This window comes from Sinohyriopsis cumingii, chromosome 1, assembly GCF_028554795.1.
Source record: "Sinohyriopsis cumingii isolate HCF-2022 chromosome 1, ASM2855479v2, whole genome shotgun sequence".
Classification (NCBI taxonomy): Eukaryota; Metazoa; Mollusca; class Bivalvia; order Unionida; family Unionidae; genus Sinohyriopsis; species Sinohyriopsis cumingii.
This window is the reverse complement of record NC_142961.1, coordinates 94,851,720-94,866,630: the sequence shown is the minus strand read 5'-3', so window position 1 is coordinate 94,866,630 and position 14,911 is coordinate 94,851,720. Positions and strand designations below refer to the sequence as shown.

Below are 14,911 nucleotides of genomic sequence, written 5' to 3'. Positions count from 1 at the left end.
ATTATATTTCAGAAACTAATCTAATTGTTACATGTTTTCTACTGGAGCGTCAATAACTCTCATTCGTCCGCCAACACCTTCAAGCAGCATTGCTTTATCGGAGAGTATAACCGCGACAGCTCTAAAACCAGCAGGGCCTGCCATTCTAGTTGGAACAACAGGGGGACCTGCGGCCTCGTTTGCACCAATGATTTCAGGTGGAAACACAGCGACGTTAGCTCGAAAGTAAATATCAACAACAGTTTGTTTAGCCAAATCCATATGCTCGAGTGAAAAGTAGTAAATGGGATACAACGTTGTAAAATCCAACTGTGATATTTGCAGACCAGTGTCGACATTCTGATCGCGACCCATAAATGTCATTAAACGATGATATGCACGAGCAACTTGATTATTCCTAAAATTTATGGTTATGTCTTCGGATGGTTCTTGATGACCGTTTATCCGCAGCGAAACATTAGTGACTCCAAGATTATCAAATATCATGTGATTTCTTGTTTGTTCACCAACTCGGCTGTTATTTTGAAGTGCAATAAAAATGTGACGCGGCGCTGATATTCCCTGTTGTGATGATATATGCCAAGTAAACTGTCCAACGCCAGAACCTTGAGCAGAATCTGTTGTTGTTGTTAACCATGATATTAATGATTTGCCGCCTTGGTCCATAAAAGAAAGTAATCGTTGTTCTTCAGCGAGCGACGGGGACATCACTGGCATCCACAGTGCAAGTTTTGATAATACTACTTTACCGTTAAGTGCTGTCGTGTTAGCAATTGTATCAGCTACTTGATGCCAGAGAGCGTCATTGTCGTCACCTTTTCGGGTGAGTACAACTGAATGCTTGGCTCCAAAAATAACCTTTCGGACATTTCTGCAGAACCCAAAAATGTGAGACAGCGGAATTGCGCAGGAAAAATCTCTGCGATCTCCTGTTAGCATTAATTTACGCGTAGAAAATCCAAGATTATAATCAGGATTTGTTGATATTACTGCGGTTGTATCTGCTGCTCCTCCTACTGCTCTTACAGGACCTATAATAACGTTTCTTTGATCGGGAAATTGACTATTATCCTTAGCGAACATCATTGTTGGGCCAGCTGATCTAGTGTAATCATCTGAATATCGTGCTAATCCAAGAATAGTTGTAGCAACGTCAACATTATCCTGAATTGTTTCAATCTCCCTCCCATCAATGCTATATGAAGCATTTCTAAATAGCGCCATGATGCCATTATTAACAAAACCAACTCGGGTATTAATGTCGTAGTTGGTATCATCATTTTTCAAAATAATACCTTCGACTTCAAGAAATGCTTCCGCGGGCAAGAAATATCTACTTGTGTCTTGGACTTGCAACTCAATTCGACCCCGTTGATCAGGTGTTCGCGCTTCATAAGAATAATACTGATAGTCGCGCACGGACTCATCTTTTAGTGTTGGTGCATCCATGTCGAACGCGGGATCAGATACACGTTTGAACATTTTATATAAAATTATTGTCTTCTAAAACGAAATCCGCTTCCTGATATCAGGCTTGTATTTATTTGTTCGGGTGTTTGGGTTACAAGCTCTGCAAGTTTTTGATTGGCAGCCTGATTTATTACTTTACTGACGTCCGCGGGCATAAGTTCAGTACTGGCCAGTTTCACCGGTGGTGGTTTTTTTGATCTGCGAATTAACCGTGACAGTCTGTCCTTGATTGACGCGAATGCTTTCCCGGCGAGATCACCAACAGATCCAAGGGCTTTATCCTTGATAACATCAATAGCTTTCATCGACAATTGTTTTGCAATCGGTAATGCCTTAGGGGCTATTCTTGAAAACAAACCAGTAATTGTATCACCGAGACCATCACCGTAGGTTGCTCTGTAGACTGGTAATCGCGAGTTCACTACGCGGACTTGTAACACACGAGCGTGTCCGGGTTGAGAATTGTGCACGATCATTTTATTTAATTATTGTTTCTCTAACTAAATTTGCTAGTCGCTGTAGTAACCATCCGCGAGTTCATCAATGAGTCCCCGGTAAACGCCGATATCCATGATGCCACGCTGAAATAGTCTCTGACAGATATTTGCGGCTTCATTTATAATTTCCGGAGAGTTGTTTCCGGCGCGTCTTCCTCCTATGAGAACTTCTAACCGTGATACGTCATTGACGATATTATCAGGACAGATGTGGTTGTTATATCCGCGACCAGTGTAACCTTTTCCTATTTTCCTTATTTCCTTTTGTACCCTTTTAATATCAGAAATTACATCATTTTTCTGAGCTATTTTATCTGATAAAACCATTTTAGCAGAAGTACCCTTCAATGTTTTTTGTTCTTCTATTTCATCGTTTAATTCTCTTAATATATCATTTAAATTGGCTAGTTCCCCCTCTAATTTTTTTCTTTTTTCTGATATATTTGGGGGGATGGACGAAACAGGAGTGGTATCATCATCATCGGGAGCCCCCATTTGTTCACGCGATGAAAATTCAGGCACTGGATCAGGCAGTGTCATTGCGGGGTCTATTTTTAGAGCTGGTGGTCTCTTCTCCTGCAGTTTTGCCTGCTTTTTCATTTCCTTTTCCTGTATTTTTTTCTTCTTTTCTTCTTCCCTTTCCTGCCCTTTCATTTCCATTTCCTGTATTTTTGCCTGTCTTTCCCTTTCCTTTGTCTTCATTCGTCGGTCTCTTAGTTCCTTATTAACCCCAATTACGCCAGTTTTTATAAAATTATAGGTATCATCAGTGCTAGATATTCGAGAAATACCCCTGTTTACTTTGTAAACATAATCCCTCCAATCATTCAGGGTCATACCCGAGGCAGCTCCTGGTTTCAGAAAATTTTGCCGGTTAGGATAATTTAAGACAATCCAAGCAGAAAACTCCTTAAGTTCATCCACGTTAGTAAGCGGAATATTTTTTATCTCAGTAATACCATCTTCGGTAAATTTATTAATAAATGTTTCCTTAGCAACTGTCACTACTCCGGCGGCACCTGGATCAACTACAGCACCTTCATCTGCCTGTTGCTGTTTAAGTTCTTCTATTGCTTGAAGTAACCCTCGTTTTGATTTGGTAGGGTCGGCAGGATCAGTTTTTCCTACAATTGCAGTTTTAACTTCACCAGTAGCTGCTGTAATAGGCTTAAATAATTCCTCCGCGGATGTTGCAAACTCAACTTGCGCTTCTTGTCTTGCTTTTAATTTTTCTCTGACGGAATCACGGACAGGAATAAATTTTTTAATCGCGGCTAGTCGTTGTCGTGCCAATCTAGTTGTGAATGCTTCTCCAATATTTGCCATTATTTATTTGTCCACGATTTAATTTCCCCGCATGGATTTGTGACAATAAATTTACACGATCCCAGAACAAGATACCGTATCGGACTTGATACACTGTATGGTTAACATAAAAATGTTTTCTTGGCGCGTTAACGCGCTCGGAAACTCATTTCGTAGAGCAGCAGAGGGGGGGGGGGGGCTGGACCGACCGACCGTGTCAATGACGACCCGCGGGGGAATAGTTTCAGATTTATTGAAGTAAACCAAGAACGTCAGCGCGCGGATGTTATTGCATTTCCCGGGTCGTCGAAGAGTCTCTCCGAGAGAAATTATTCGACGTTCAGGGATATTTTTTTTTTTATTCTATGGTCTACATGGAAAGGTTTATCGTCGAAATAAGTAAACCGAAACTGTTTTTGTCTATTCAGTACTATTTTAGTTTCGGTCTGTTCCCCCCCTCTGCTGCTCATCCTCATTTTCAATCTGCACCATTCAGGATTGCAAAGAAAGCATATTCTATATTATCAGATCGTCACTTTGGTTATTAAAAGCTCCAAAATGGAAATGTATCTTTGCTAATTCAAAAGTACCCAACCAATCTCCTTCATAGTAATTTCAATAAAAACAGCGCTTCTATGTTGGCCAGGCGTCTCAATGTAAAGAGATTCCGAAAAATGGAAACAAGGTTTCGTTTGCCGCTTAAAAAAAAACCCTCACAGAAACAATATCGAGCCAAATATCGGATACGGTATAACGGTAGCAATTGCGCAAGTCCAGATGGGCGGGGCTTAAGGTGTAGGAACATTGCATTTAGAAATAAACAACAACACTACCTGTGATTGGTGCATTATGTAAGAATTGTACTTTCTGTTAGGCTTAAAAAAGGTTGTGCCTCTCGGCAACATGTGAGATATGTTAATTCATATCTAGGTCATATTTTTTATTTTTTATTATTTTTTTAAAATGTGGTACACATGGCTGAATCTGTGTCTGTTGTGACTAGATAACTCTCACCCCTGTCTAGTTCCAGCAGAGTTATCTATCTTAAATGCGATGGAGTACCTGGTTTTGTCCTTGTCAAACTGACAATCTAGTATTGTTCTCTATGACAGTGTGTGACATGCATGCTGAGGTAGGATAAAAAGTATAATTATTTCACAAAATATTAGCACTGAGGTATATGGAAAACCAATTGGTACCGCGATACCATAAGGTGCCATTCTCAAATCGTTGTCAACTTTTAACCCTCTGAAACAAGTTTATGGTGTTACCTGATTCCCTTTCCACACTATCTGCCTTACAATCTTAAAATTGACAACACGTGTTACCTGATTCCCTTTCCACACCATCTGCCTTGCAATCTTAAAATTGACAACACGTTAATTTCTCAAATCTTACAGAAATATGGTCATGATTTGTTCATACAATCTGGAATAAGTATTCTCTACGGTTAGCTTCCTAGTCACATTGATATTAATGGAAATTCCTTCAAAACTGCTAAAAGTGACTCGCACTAACCATTTTATTAATAGAATATTTCGTATAGTAACAATAATTATTATGAAAAATGGCATATTCTATACAGATGGCAAATTATGTCGAATGAAAACTCAACAAAGAAGATTCGTTAACTTCAAACCCGTATTTAGAGAATGGAATCTCCCATCTAGAACAACTTGCAGGCATGAAGTGGTATTGTATCGGGCACACATATCTGACTTCCTGGAGCGTGAATACAGCTCTTTTCCATGGATAACCGTACTTTGTAGGATCGAATCAAGTAATTTTTTAAAATTATATTTGTCTGTATGATGAGGTAATATAAAAAAAGAAACATTTGTCATGACTTTTTATTTTGTGGGTTCACTTACGTTTTGTAAAATTTTAGCAGATATATACATGGGATACTTAGATGTTGGTAGTCCGTGTAAAGATACATCGAGTTATCTTATATGATGCTTCAACTATGGATAAACATTATTTCTTTGTGTTTTAAATCTAAAAAACAGTTCTTTTTCAAGCCACTGAGAGAAATAAAACAAAAATGTTTATTCATAAAGAAGAAGCCCTTCGTTTTGTCCTACATCTCATTTTTAATTGCTACTAAAAGCAACTGACTCTCGCCGAGAAAGTTTGCCATAGCTCTCCACAGCTTCGTGGATCTGAAATACTCTACGTCCTTGCATATATTGACATCGGGATTAGCTGTCAATAATTGGTCTGATATTTAAATCAGTGTCATTGGTCAGCATGAAAACTGTAAATAAGGATAATAAATCTTTATTTCAGCATGAATAATACCCAGGAGATAGGTCATATAAATACTGTAAAATGACAGGCAGATCAGTGTAGGAAAATTAATATACTCATTCTGAAATTTCTTTTTAACGTTTTGAAAATTTATTTTTCTACTTTATGGTAACCAACCTATGCGTGTTATTTAGACAATTATGGTAGCCACTGAGTCAACAACGTCTTGTTAGGGCGGTTGAACACACTGTCAAGTGAATCCGATATTGCTATGTTCGGATATTGTATATCTTTACCTTTAATGTAGTTCCATGTATCGACGATTAAAACAATACAAAAGCAGAATCAAAAAAGAAGGGGGTGGGGGGAGGCTAGATCCTCAATGATCAATTCCAAAGAAAACGGAACAGCATGATGTGTACTTGCATATCTAATCAGATATTTAAAATACAAATGACAGTGTCCTAGAGGCATGCAGTTGTTATGTTTAGTTCAATGCTTTTCATTACCTTGTTGAGAGGCTTACCAAGTTTAGTTCATTTGGATAGCTATCGTAAAGTGCTTTGAGGGTGCCAGAAATAAGTTAGAAATACGGTAGAACTCGAATTACTCGAATTTTTGAGCATACTAGACATATAATTCCTTGACTATAAGACAGTTATTAAGCACGGGACTTGTGTAATGACACGTATTCGAGTATGTTTGGGTTATCGAAGTTTTATAGTATCGGAAAATCTTATATTTTCAAATACATTGCGAATATCAAATGCAAACTTGACAGTGGCTAATAGGTTTGTATTTATTGTTAAATAACATATTTCCAAACAGAAGCTGAAATTTTATTTTTGCTGTAATGATATTTAAAGCTGTGTATTAAAAGCACTGTAGGAGGTGGGTTGTTGTTGTTGTTGCTGTTGTTGTAGGGTTTAGCGCCATTTTTCAGCACACGATATGCTGCTATACATGGCGGCCAGTATTAATGATGGAGGAAGAACCCCTGAAAACACCGGAGAGAACCACCGACCAACAAGAAGCTACTGGCAAGCTTTCTCACATACCCACATTCGCCGAATTCGAGACTCGAACCCACACAGACAGAGGTAAGATGGCAGTGATCCGTAACGAAGAGTGCTTTAGACCATTCGGCAACTCGGGCCCCGAGGTGGGTTGTAAGAGACGAAATCGAAAAACATCTGCACAACAAGAGTACATGAAAATTACCTACCGATCTAGAGACCAGATTGAGGAGAAGTAATAATAAGTAATAATAAGTATGTGTTTATTAATCTTTTATCATTGACAGCTGTTTGATCTGAATATGTAAAACAACCGTCTAAATATTATATTTAAAACAGCAGTCTCATTATTACATGTAAAATAGCAGTCTAATTTTACTATGCCAAACAGAAGTCTAATTTTTATATGAAAATCAGAAGTATAATTTTAATATGTAAAGCAGTATTTGAATTTTAGTATGTATTGCAGCAGTTTAATTTTAGTATTTAGTGCAGAGTTACAGTTTTATATATAAAGCAGTAGTCTAATTTAAGTATGTAAATCAGCAGTAATGTTTTTATATGTAAAGCAGCAGCGAAATTTTACTGTATAAAACAGCAGTCATTTATTAATTTGCATAATAGGTATTAAGATCGTTAGACGAAAAGGTAAAAAAAATGGTATGGCAAATTCTGACAATTTCTTCGACATTCTCCATTTCCACTTTATCCACTTTAATAATTACTCCACGTGAGAAAAGATATTTGTCATGTTAGCCAACTTTTCCATACAGTCTTCGGTATTATCAAAATAATTTGTTAATCAAACCTCAGTGACGATGTAATTAAATGCACAAGACGCAAAAAAATACATTCATTAAATTATCTGTTCGAAATTGCCTCTTATTCCACGAACTTCGTACTGAAGAGACAAGACGTCCTTTCTAGTGATGTCCCATTGACTTTGAAACTAAAAGAAGCAGCCATGCATTCGCATCACTTCAATATACTATGAGACACAAGAGATATTCACAATAAAATATTAAATAAATTTTGATGGGTACTCCACATTAGAAATTGAACGTCAGAGCAAGTAATCCGTGTACCTTTTCTTAAATTTAGAGGCAAACAAAATTAGTGATGCATACATTTAAAATGAAATCATCTGCAACAGTTAACATCGTATATTTAAAGTCTGACAATAGATTGTCTTGGGTAAAATTGATGCAGGTACTACTACACATGATTCAAAAGTATTTTTAAGAGGTGTACTGGACCAATTCTGAATATATTACTATAATATGTTTGTTTGTTTGAACCTGTCAATAAATCTAGTGTCAATCGATAGGTAAATAATGTTCTGTTGAATGACATGGAGCACGCAGACACCTGCAAATATATTGTCATATGTAAATGATAATAACGTAAAAATGTCGAAGAAGGTGATATATGATAATACTGAGCAAAGGGCTTACTGTAAAGTCCGGGAACTCTTATGGTGCTTTCTGGCTTGGATGAAGTTTACGGATGAATTCTCAGGCATGTCCTACAAGTTTCTGGTTAGCTTCATCGCTTTAAAGATGGTTGCAAATCCATGGAAAATGATCACGTCCTGGTAGGCCGTTGTTTGCGAATGGTAAGCGGAAATTCGGTTCAATTGATGAAGATGATCGATGCACAGTGGAAAAATTTATAGTATCACTTGGAAATTTCTGTTAAACTCTTTGCAATATAATAAAGAATCATCTGAAGGTTTGTACAAGATGGTCCCACATTTCATGACTGCTAATTAAAAACAGATTTAGGTTAACACTGCCAACAATCTACTCGCCAGATATGAAAAGAGCGACCACAGATGATTGATTGAGATCAGGACAAGTGATGAAACATGAACTCGTCTTCTTTTGACCCTGACTCAAACAAAAAAGCAAGTTTGGATCGGATGAACCAAATAGAAACCACGAATCGCTTCATGCATTTAGACTATCAAGAGAGTTTTATAAGCATTATTTTTCGACGTAAATGGCACAGTTGCGCAAGTACACGTGACACAATCTGCAATTGTCACTGTACAATTTTGTGCCTCTGTCGTGTTACAAAAGTTGCAGAACACTCCCGAACCACCCGTCAGGGCACCGTTACGGGCGGTAATCATATGCTCTATGTCAACGTCCACGCACATAAATCAGCCGTCGTGACCGTCTTCTGAAAGAGTAGGCTGCCCAAACTTTGCCACGTCCGTCAAACACTCCTGATGTAGCTCCAAGTGGTTTGGGGCTGAATTCCGTAATCAAAGATTCAGAGGGGCAGACAATTTGAAATCGAGTTTTACAGTGTATGAACAACATATCAAACAGAGAATACCAAAATCGCATTTGATAGCTGGACAATCATACCGAGAAACTGTGGAGCGTGCGTGAGGAGTACTTGATGTGAAGCACATACATTGTTGTCCAGCGCACTCATATTCAGAATTTTTAAATACCTATATTATTTTCGTCTCTTGATTTATTTTAAGTTAGGACGAAATAAGGAAAAATACTATAAGAGAGCTTCCGACTTCAGATACAACCTAACTTGATTATGTATCTTATACATTAGATGCATAAAAGACCTTTAATAACAATCAGAAACTATCATGGAGTTTCTATAAAAATAAATCTCTGAAATAGTTCAATTGATTCATACAACATAGTGTAAAGTGCCGAATTTTGAATTGTATTGAACCTTAAAGTTGAATACATTAAACATTAAAATTTTATCACATTTAAGCCAGAAAAGTCTTTGTGAAGGGTCACTTCGACTTTTCTCCCCCCCCCCGTGTCAGTGTTAAAACTTGAAAGGCCAGCATTTTATGACCCAGTGAGATTTGACTAGGGCATTGCAACGCTGTCCTGAGAAAGTAAACATTTGAGCTTCCAACCATAACCACTTGATAGGAACCCATGTCAAATTATCATTTTGAAAGGGAAATTAATATGTACCGTAGTTCACAGATTCTGTGCTGTCTAAAATTTGACGAAAGAAATGATTATCTTGGGATAATTTAGAAACCGCTGCTTACAATTGGCCAGAGTAAATTAAGGCGTACACTTCAGAAGTAATGTGAATTTAAACTGACGACCTTGGTCGAAATTCTTTAGTCATAAATATCCTGAGAGATCAGAAGTATGACTCTGAGGAAGCCTATTAAGAATAATGCTTTCCTCGTTCAACAAGAAAAGGGGGCCAGGTTGCTGTCTTGTAAAAAAAGACAGGTTTTAGTGCTAGGACGCACAATTTCTGAAAGAGAACAGCATTAAGGAACAGATTTTGGGGAGAGACTGGACAGTCCAAAGACGGAAATCCGAATAAAGAAGAAGTGATGGGTTCAGAATACAGGACTAGGAAGTCCAGGAAAGGGTGAAGCGTAGAGAATAGGAAGGCTCGAGGAAATAGGAAGACGTTGAGACACAATCAAGTTAGGAAGTTGATGCAATCTGTCGTGAACATTGCGCTCTTTTCACCACTCGTAATTATCGTGAAATAAATCCAAATTAGACACTGCTATTAAATTCTGTTGAAATAATTTAGATTCAACTGGAGTTGCCGCTATCAATGTTATTGATTAAATTTTGTTACTTTTCTTGTCTTAGGGGGCTTGTATTCTATTATTTCTTCCCAATATTCTTGCTCAGTTATCTGTTAAACTCCTATCTTTCCACTCCACCGGACTATAATATCGAGAGAGGTCAAACAAGACATGTGATGAAATCATTTCAGATATTCTTCAGCGATATCACAATTTGCAGTTTAGCTTGTATGGTACACATGCTGGATCTCAGATTGGCACCATTTTCATTTAGGACAAACTAAACATCATTCGGAGTCATTTGGTGAATAACCCACGTCATAATCAACAAGAATTGAAAGATATCATAAAAAGTTCATGAAAATTATTTTAGTGAAATCTGCATGTTGATATGACATTCAGTACCAGCCACAACACGATTTTCAAGATAGCCAAATAAATATCATAAGAAGTCTTTAGTGAAAACCCCAAGGTGATATGCCCATCCAATTTGGAGGAGAAGCCTTAACAAGATTTCCATTATAACCGCTTTGGTGGTCATATTGGGCATGAGATCGGCACCATTTTCATTTATGACCATCTAAGCATGATATGAAGTCTGTTAGTGAAACCCCATGCTGACATGATCATCAATTTAGAAGGGGTAGCGATAACAAGAATTTAAAAACAAATGTTGTCCTTGCCATAAGTGATTTTGGAGCATTTTCATGTAGGTCTAACTCTTTTAGTGAAAACCGCTTTCTGATATTACCATTTAGGAGTAGCGAATATAAAATTTTCAAGATGGCTGCTATGGCAGCCATATTGGATACGGGACCAGTTTTATTTATTTTATAACAATATTTTAAGATGGCTGCTACTTGACAGTACAATAATTACTAAAGTATTAGGTCGAATCCCCCATTCATGAATTAATCGATACCAATTTGACGATATTCTAGTGTTTCAAGAACTCTTGCGTTAAGAACACAATGAATGGAGAGAAAAAAACGGCATTAAAATCTTTCCTGCCAACAGAAATATATGTCATTTTAATCAATTTCGTTTCCCTTTGTGGGCGATTCCCTGAATAGAAAACTTTCCAGTACTTCTGGATCCCCGTAATACTCGGCAAATACCAAAAAACTGTTATGCGTTATCACTGGAAACACAAATGTACACATTTCATGCCCAGACAAATTTTGAAAAACATGATAGATTTAGTTCGATATCAATATAATTTGGGTTTTCATGATTCTCCTATACCGATTCATGTTGGTAAGAGTCGCAATTGATCCTACTGCGTGATTAGAGATTACTGGTAATTTTAAATGGTTCTCGGTGGATTTCACTAATATCAGGTTACGGTGTGGACATAAATATTTTATTAACTGGTCTGGGAAGAGTCTAGTCAGACTTGTTGGACGATTGGTAGATAAAATGCATGGCCAAACATAATGACCATTAACCAGCATTATCATTAGTATCTCGTCAGTTTATGAAGCTATATCGCTTTTCCGATTTCAGAGTTTAGTTATTGCTTTTTGCGGATGTATCTATTTCTAATTATATTATATATCATTTCTCAAAACAAACAATTATCCTTCGCGAATGTATATATCTCTAATTGCCGCACTAATCAGAAGTCCGAAATTAGGATCCAAGATGCCTTCTGAAAAATAATTGACTTGTTTGGTAATAGTTGTCGCGCACAATTTATTCACCTTTCCCCATCTTGAAAGGCATTCTGCAGTTTTGGCATGCTTGCTTGTTCTTTAATCATATCATAGAAATGAGATGCAAGAGTAATGATAATACATTTCAAGGCTAGAATCGACATTCGGATTTTAAAATTAATGAAAACAAATAACAATTCTAGATTAAAGTTTTGCAAGATGATTTTTCTGTTCAATGTTCATTATTCTGTAGTTTTAAAGACACAGAGAATAATGGATAGAGTTGAAACTTATATCATACAAATGTATGTGAACAATTTAAAAGAAAATTATTCCAAATACAAATGGTTTTATTCCGTTAAACGTTTTTTACTTAAAGGTCAAAACCCCGACTTTCACAACTTCGCGAAAACCAAATTTTTAAGAAGACCTGAATGGTGCCATTTATTCGTAAACATTATATATACCTGAATGGTGTCATTTATTAATAAACATTACATATACCTGAATGGTGTCATTTAATAGTAAACATTATATATACTTGAATGGTGTCATTTATTAGTGAACATTATATTTACCTGAACGGTGTCATTTATTAGCATAAATTATAATTACTCGAATGGTGTCATTTATTAGTAAATATTATATATTCCTGAATGGTGTCATTTATTAGTAAACATTATATATACCTGAATGGTGTCATTTAATAGTAAACATTAGATACTTGAATGGTGTCATTTGTTATTAAATATTATATATTCCTGAATGGTGTCATTTATTAGTAAACTTTATATACACCTGAATGGTGTCATTTATTAGTAAACATTATAAATACCTGAATACTACAAATAAATTTAGTTTCTTTTCAGGTTTTATTAGTAAGCAGACATTCGTGTGTATTTCGATGTTAATGTCAACAACTTATATTTTTCCAGGAGTGAAGATATGGATTTTTAGGAAAGTGTGCATATGCGAAGCCATCTCTTTAGTTCTCAGCCCTAAAGTACAAGCTTATTGTTGTGCTCTAAACAACAAATGAACTCGCTCATTTCAAAACACATCACGTCGCAGAATGTGTTTCCAAAGATGGTCTGTCTTTGCTATGAAACAATTATTCATAACCCCTGTATACAAGCAAATACGTTCTGTATGGGGCTTATTTCTAACCTGCCTATCACCGGGGGAACTCTAATACTTGTTTGCTTTTCAGATCAAAAAGGAGTTTTCATTATAAACAATAAGCCTGATCACTGTGTTTTATGGTACCTGGAAAAGTCCATTACATTGAATAGGTAAGGCTCCATCTACTACCTTATATCTCAAAGGCAAAAATAATGTCGTCGTCCATTTTTTTCAATATGTAAAGGTTTAATAATCCTCCAATAAATAGAAAAATAAATAAAAAGGGAAAGCGGTTTAACTCTTATATACATAGGTTCATATAGAAGTAACTACCAAATGAACTACATCACTTCTGTTCTCTGAAAACAGACTCACCCAAGCAAAAATGGGCGCCCTATAGGTTGAGAAACTCCAGTTTTGCTCTGAAAGGCAATCAAAATTGGTAGGGTCTTTCTGGCGTCATTCGAGTTATAAATGAATCAATGATACTGAGTATGTTTTATGCATTTTTCACATCATTGAGGCATTTAAATGTTAAAATCGGTAGGGATCACAAACTGCTCGGATGCGTTGGGGCGGGTAGGCGAATGCTATGGCAGTAGTGAGAAATCAGACAAACGCTCGAATGCTGTATCAGTTGCAAGTTTTCCTTCCTCTCATAATTATTCTAGAAAGACACTGGATGAAAATATCCAGGATAAATGACCTTTGCCGGTGTATCTGAAAAAACATCTACAAAGATTTGGATACGTATGCAGCATGATCAATAGATTACAAAGTTTGTTATTTCACTGAGACTAAGGCAGGATAAGTTAAACAAATAAGGCAGAAATATTATGAAGTATATCCATTTACATACATGTAAGAAAATTTCATCAAAGATTGACAGTTCAAAGACATCTGTAGTCCTTATTAAGTGAAGAGGTAGCAGATCCCAAAACGTCACTTAGAATATACTAATTTGGGTATTCGTCAACTTTCTTTGCATTAATGATGCCGTATTAGTAAATATTGGCAGACCTGCGCTGAAAAAGTAAAATAATTGATTATTGTAACTGTTAGTATGTGATGTTGTTTATCAGACTAAATGCAAATGATCTCTCTCTCTATCTCTTAATTTACTCCGGTCATTTTTCATCTCTTACCTGCTCGCACTTTTAAAGTGCAACTCAGTGCCACTAACAGCAAGACTACCCTAGATTCCATCTTATCTTTAATGACTTCAGTGAAGAATCAAATGTCTGTTACAATAATAATTCCATAAAATGTCTTGTTCTGGTTCGCCAGGGCTATTCGTTGTGCTATGAAAACGTCTGCATAAAATACACAGCGTTAAATCCATGCAAGAAGTATTTCTATTTCCGTATGGTATAGAAATACTGTAGAGGGACGCTTTACTCCACTAAAACAAAACAATAGAATCCACAACAATAAAAGAATTCGGCCTCTGGTCAGCGATAGAAATGTACATTCCAGCTCTTGCTTGTTGCAGAAGACACCGGTATCGGGGAACGAGTCGGCAGTAATGAATCACAGTCCAACAAATATCGATATTTTTGATCTGCTGCTGTCCAATCAGAGCCAAGAATTCCAAGTCCTTCATCGTAAAGACAGCGTGTGAAATGATAGGCAGAATGATGAAGGAAATAAATCTGGAATTTCACCCAGGGTCAGTTAATCAGCGTAGAAGCTGGTGAGGTATAAGGAAAAAACAAAACTGAAAACCTACCATGAACGTAACCTTTTAACAAAGATTTTTTCTTCGGTATCTCATTGCATTCGTCTTCATTAATATGTAATATATAGACAAATTATTATACATGGGAATATATTTTTAAACAAGTAACTTTTGCTCATGTTCTATTACGGAGATCGTTTTTTGGCCAGTTCTGACTCTGGTGTAGGTAAAATAGAAAGATACATTCAGTATGCATTTTCTTTAGCTGTGAAACCGAAATAAGAACTCAGCATGCTATTTACTCGGTAGATAAAACAAGGCACATATGTCAAAAGTAATTATTTTCATGAAGTTAGGGTACTATGACT

General features: G+C 36.5%; 1 protein-coding gene across 1 annotated transcript in view; it reads right to left on the bottom strand.

Moving 5' to 3' along the window:
* The window catches only part of LOC149807373 (uncharacterized), a 49,236-nt gene extending 34,896 nt beyond the window's left edge, over positions 1–14,340 (bottom strand). The window contains exon 1 of the mRNA XM_089937752.1: positions 14,011–14,340. Within this exon, the coding sequence (XP_089793878.1) occupies positions 14,011–14,071 (61 nt within the window). The 5' untranslated portion in view covers positions 14,072–14,340. The remainder of the gene's footprint in view (positions 1–14,010) is intronic.
* Between the last annotated feature and the right edge of the window lie 571 nt (positions 14,341–14,911).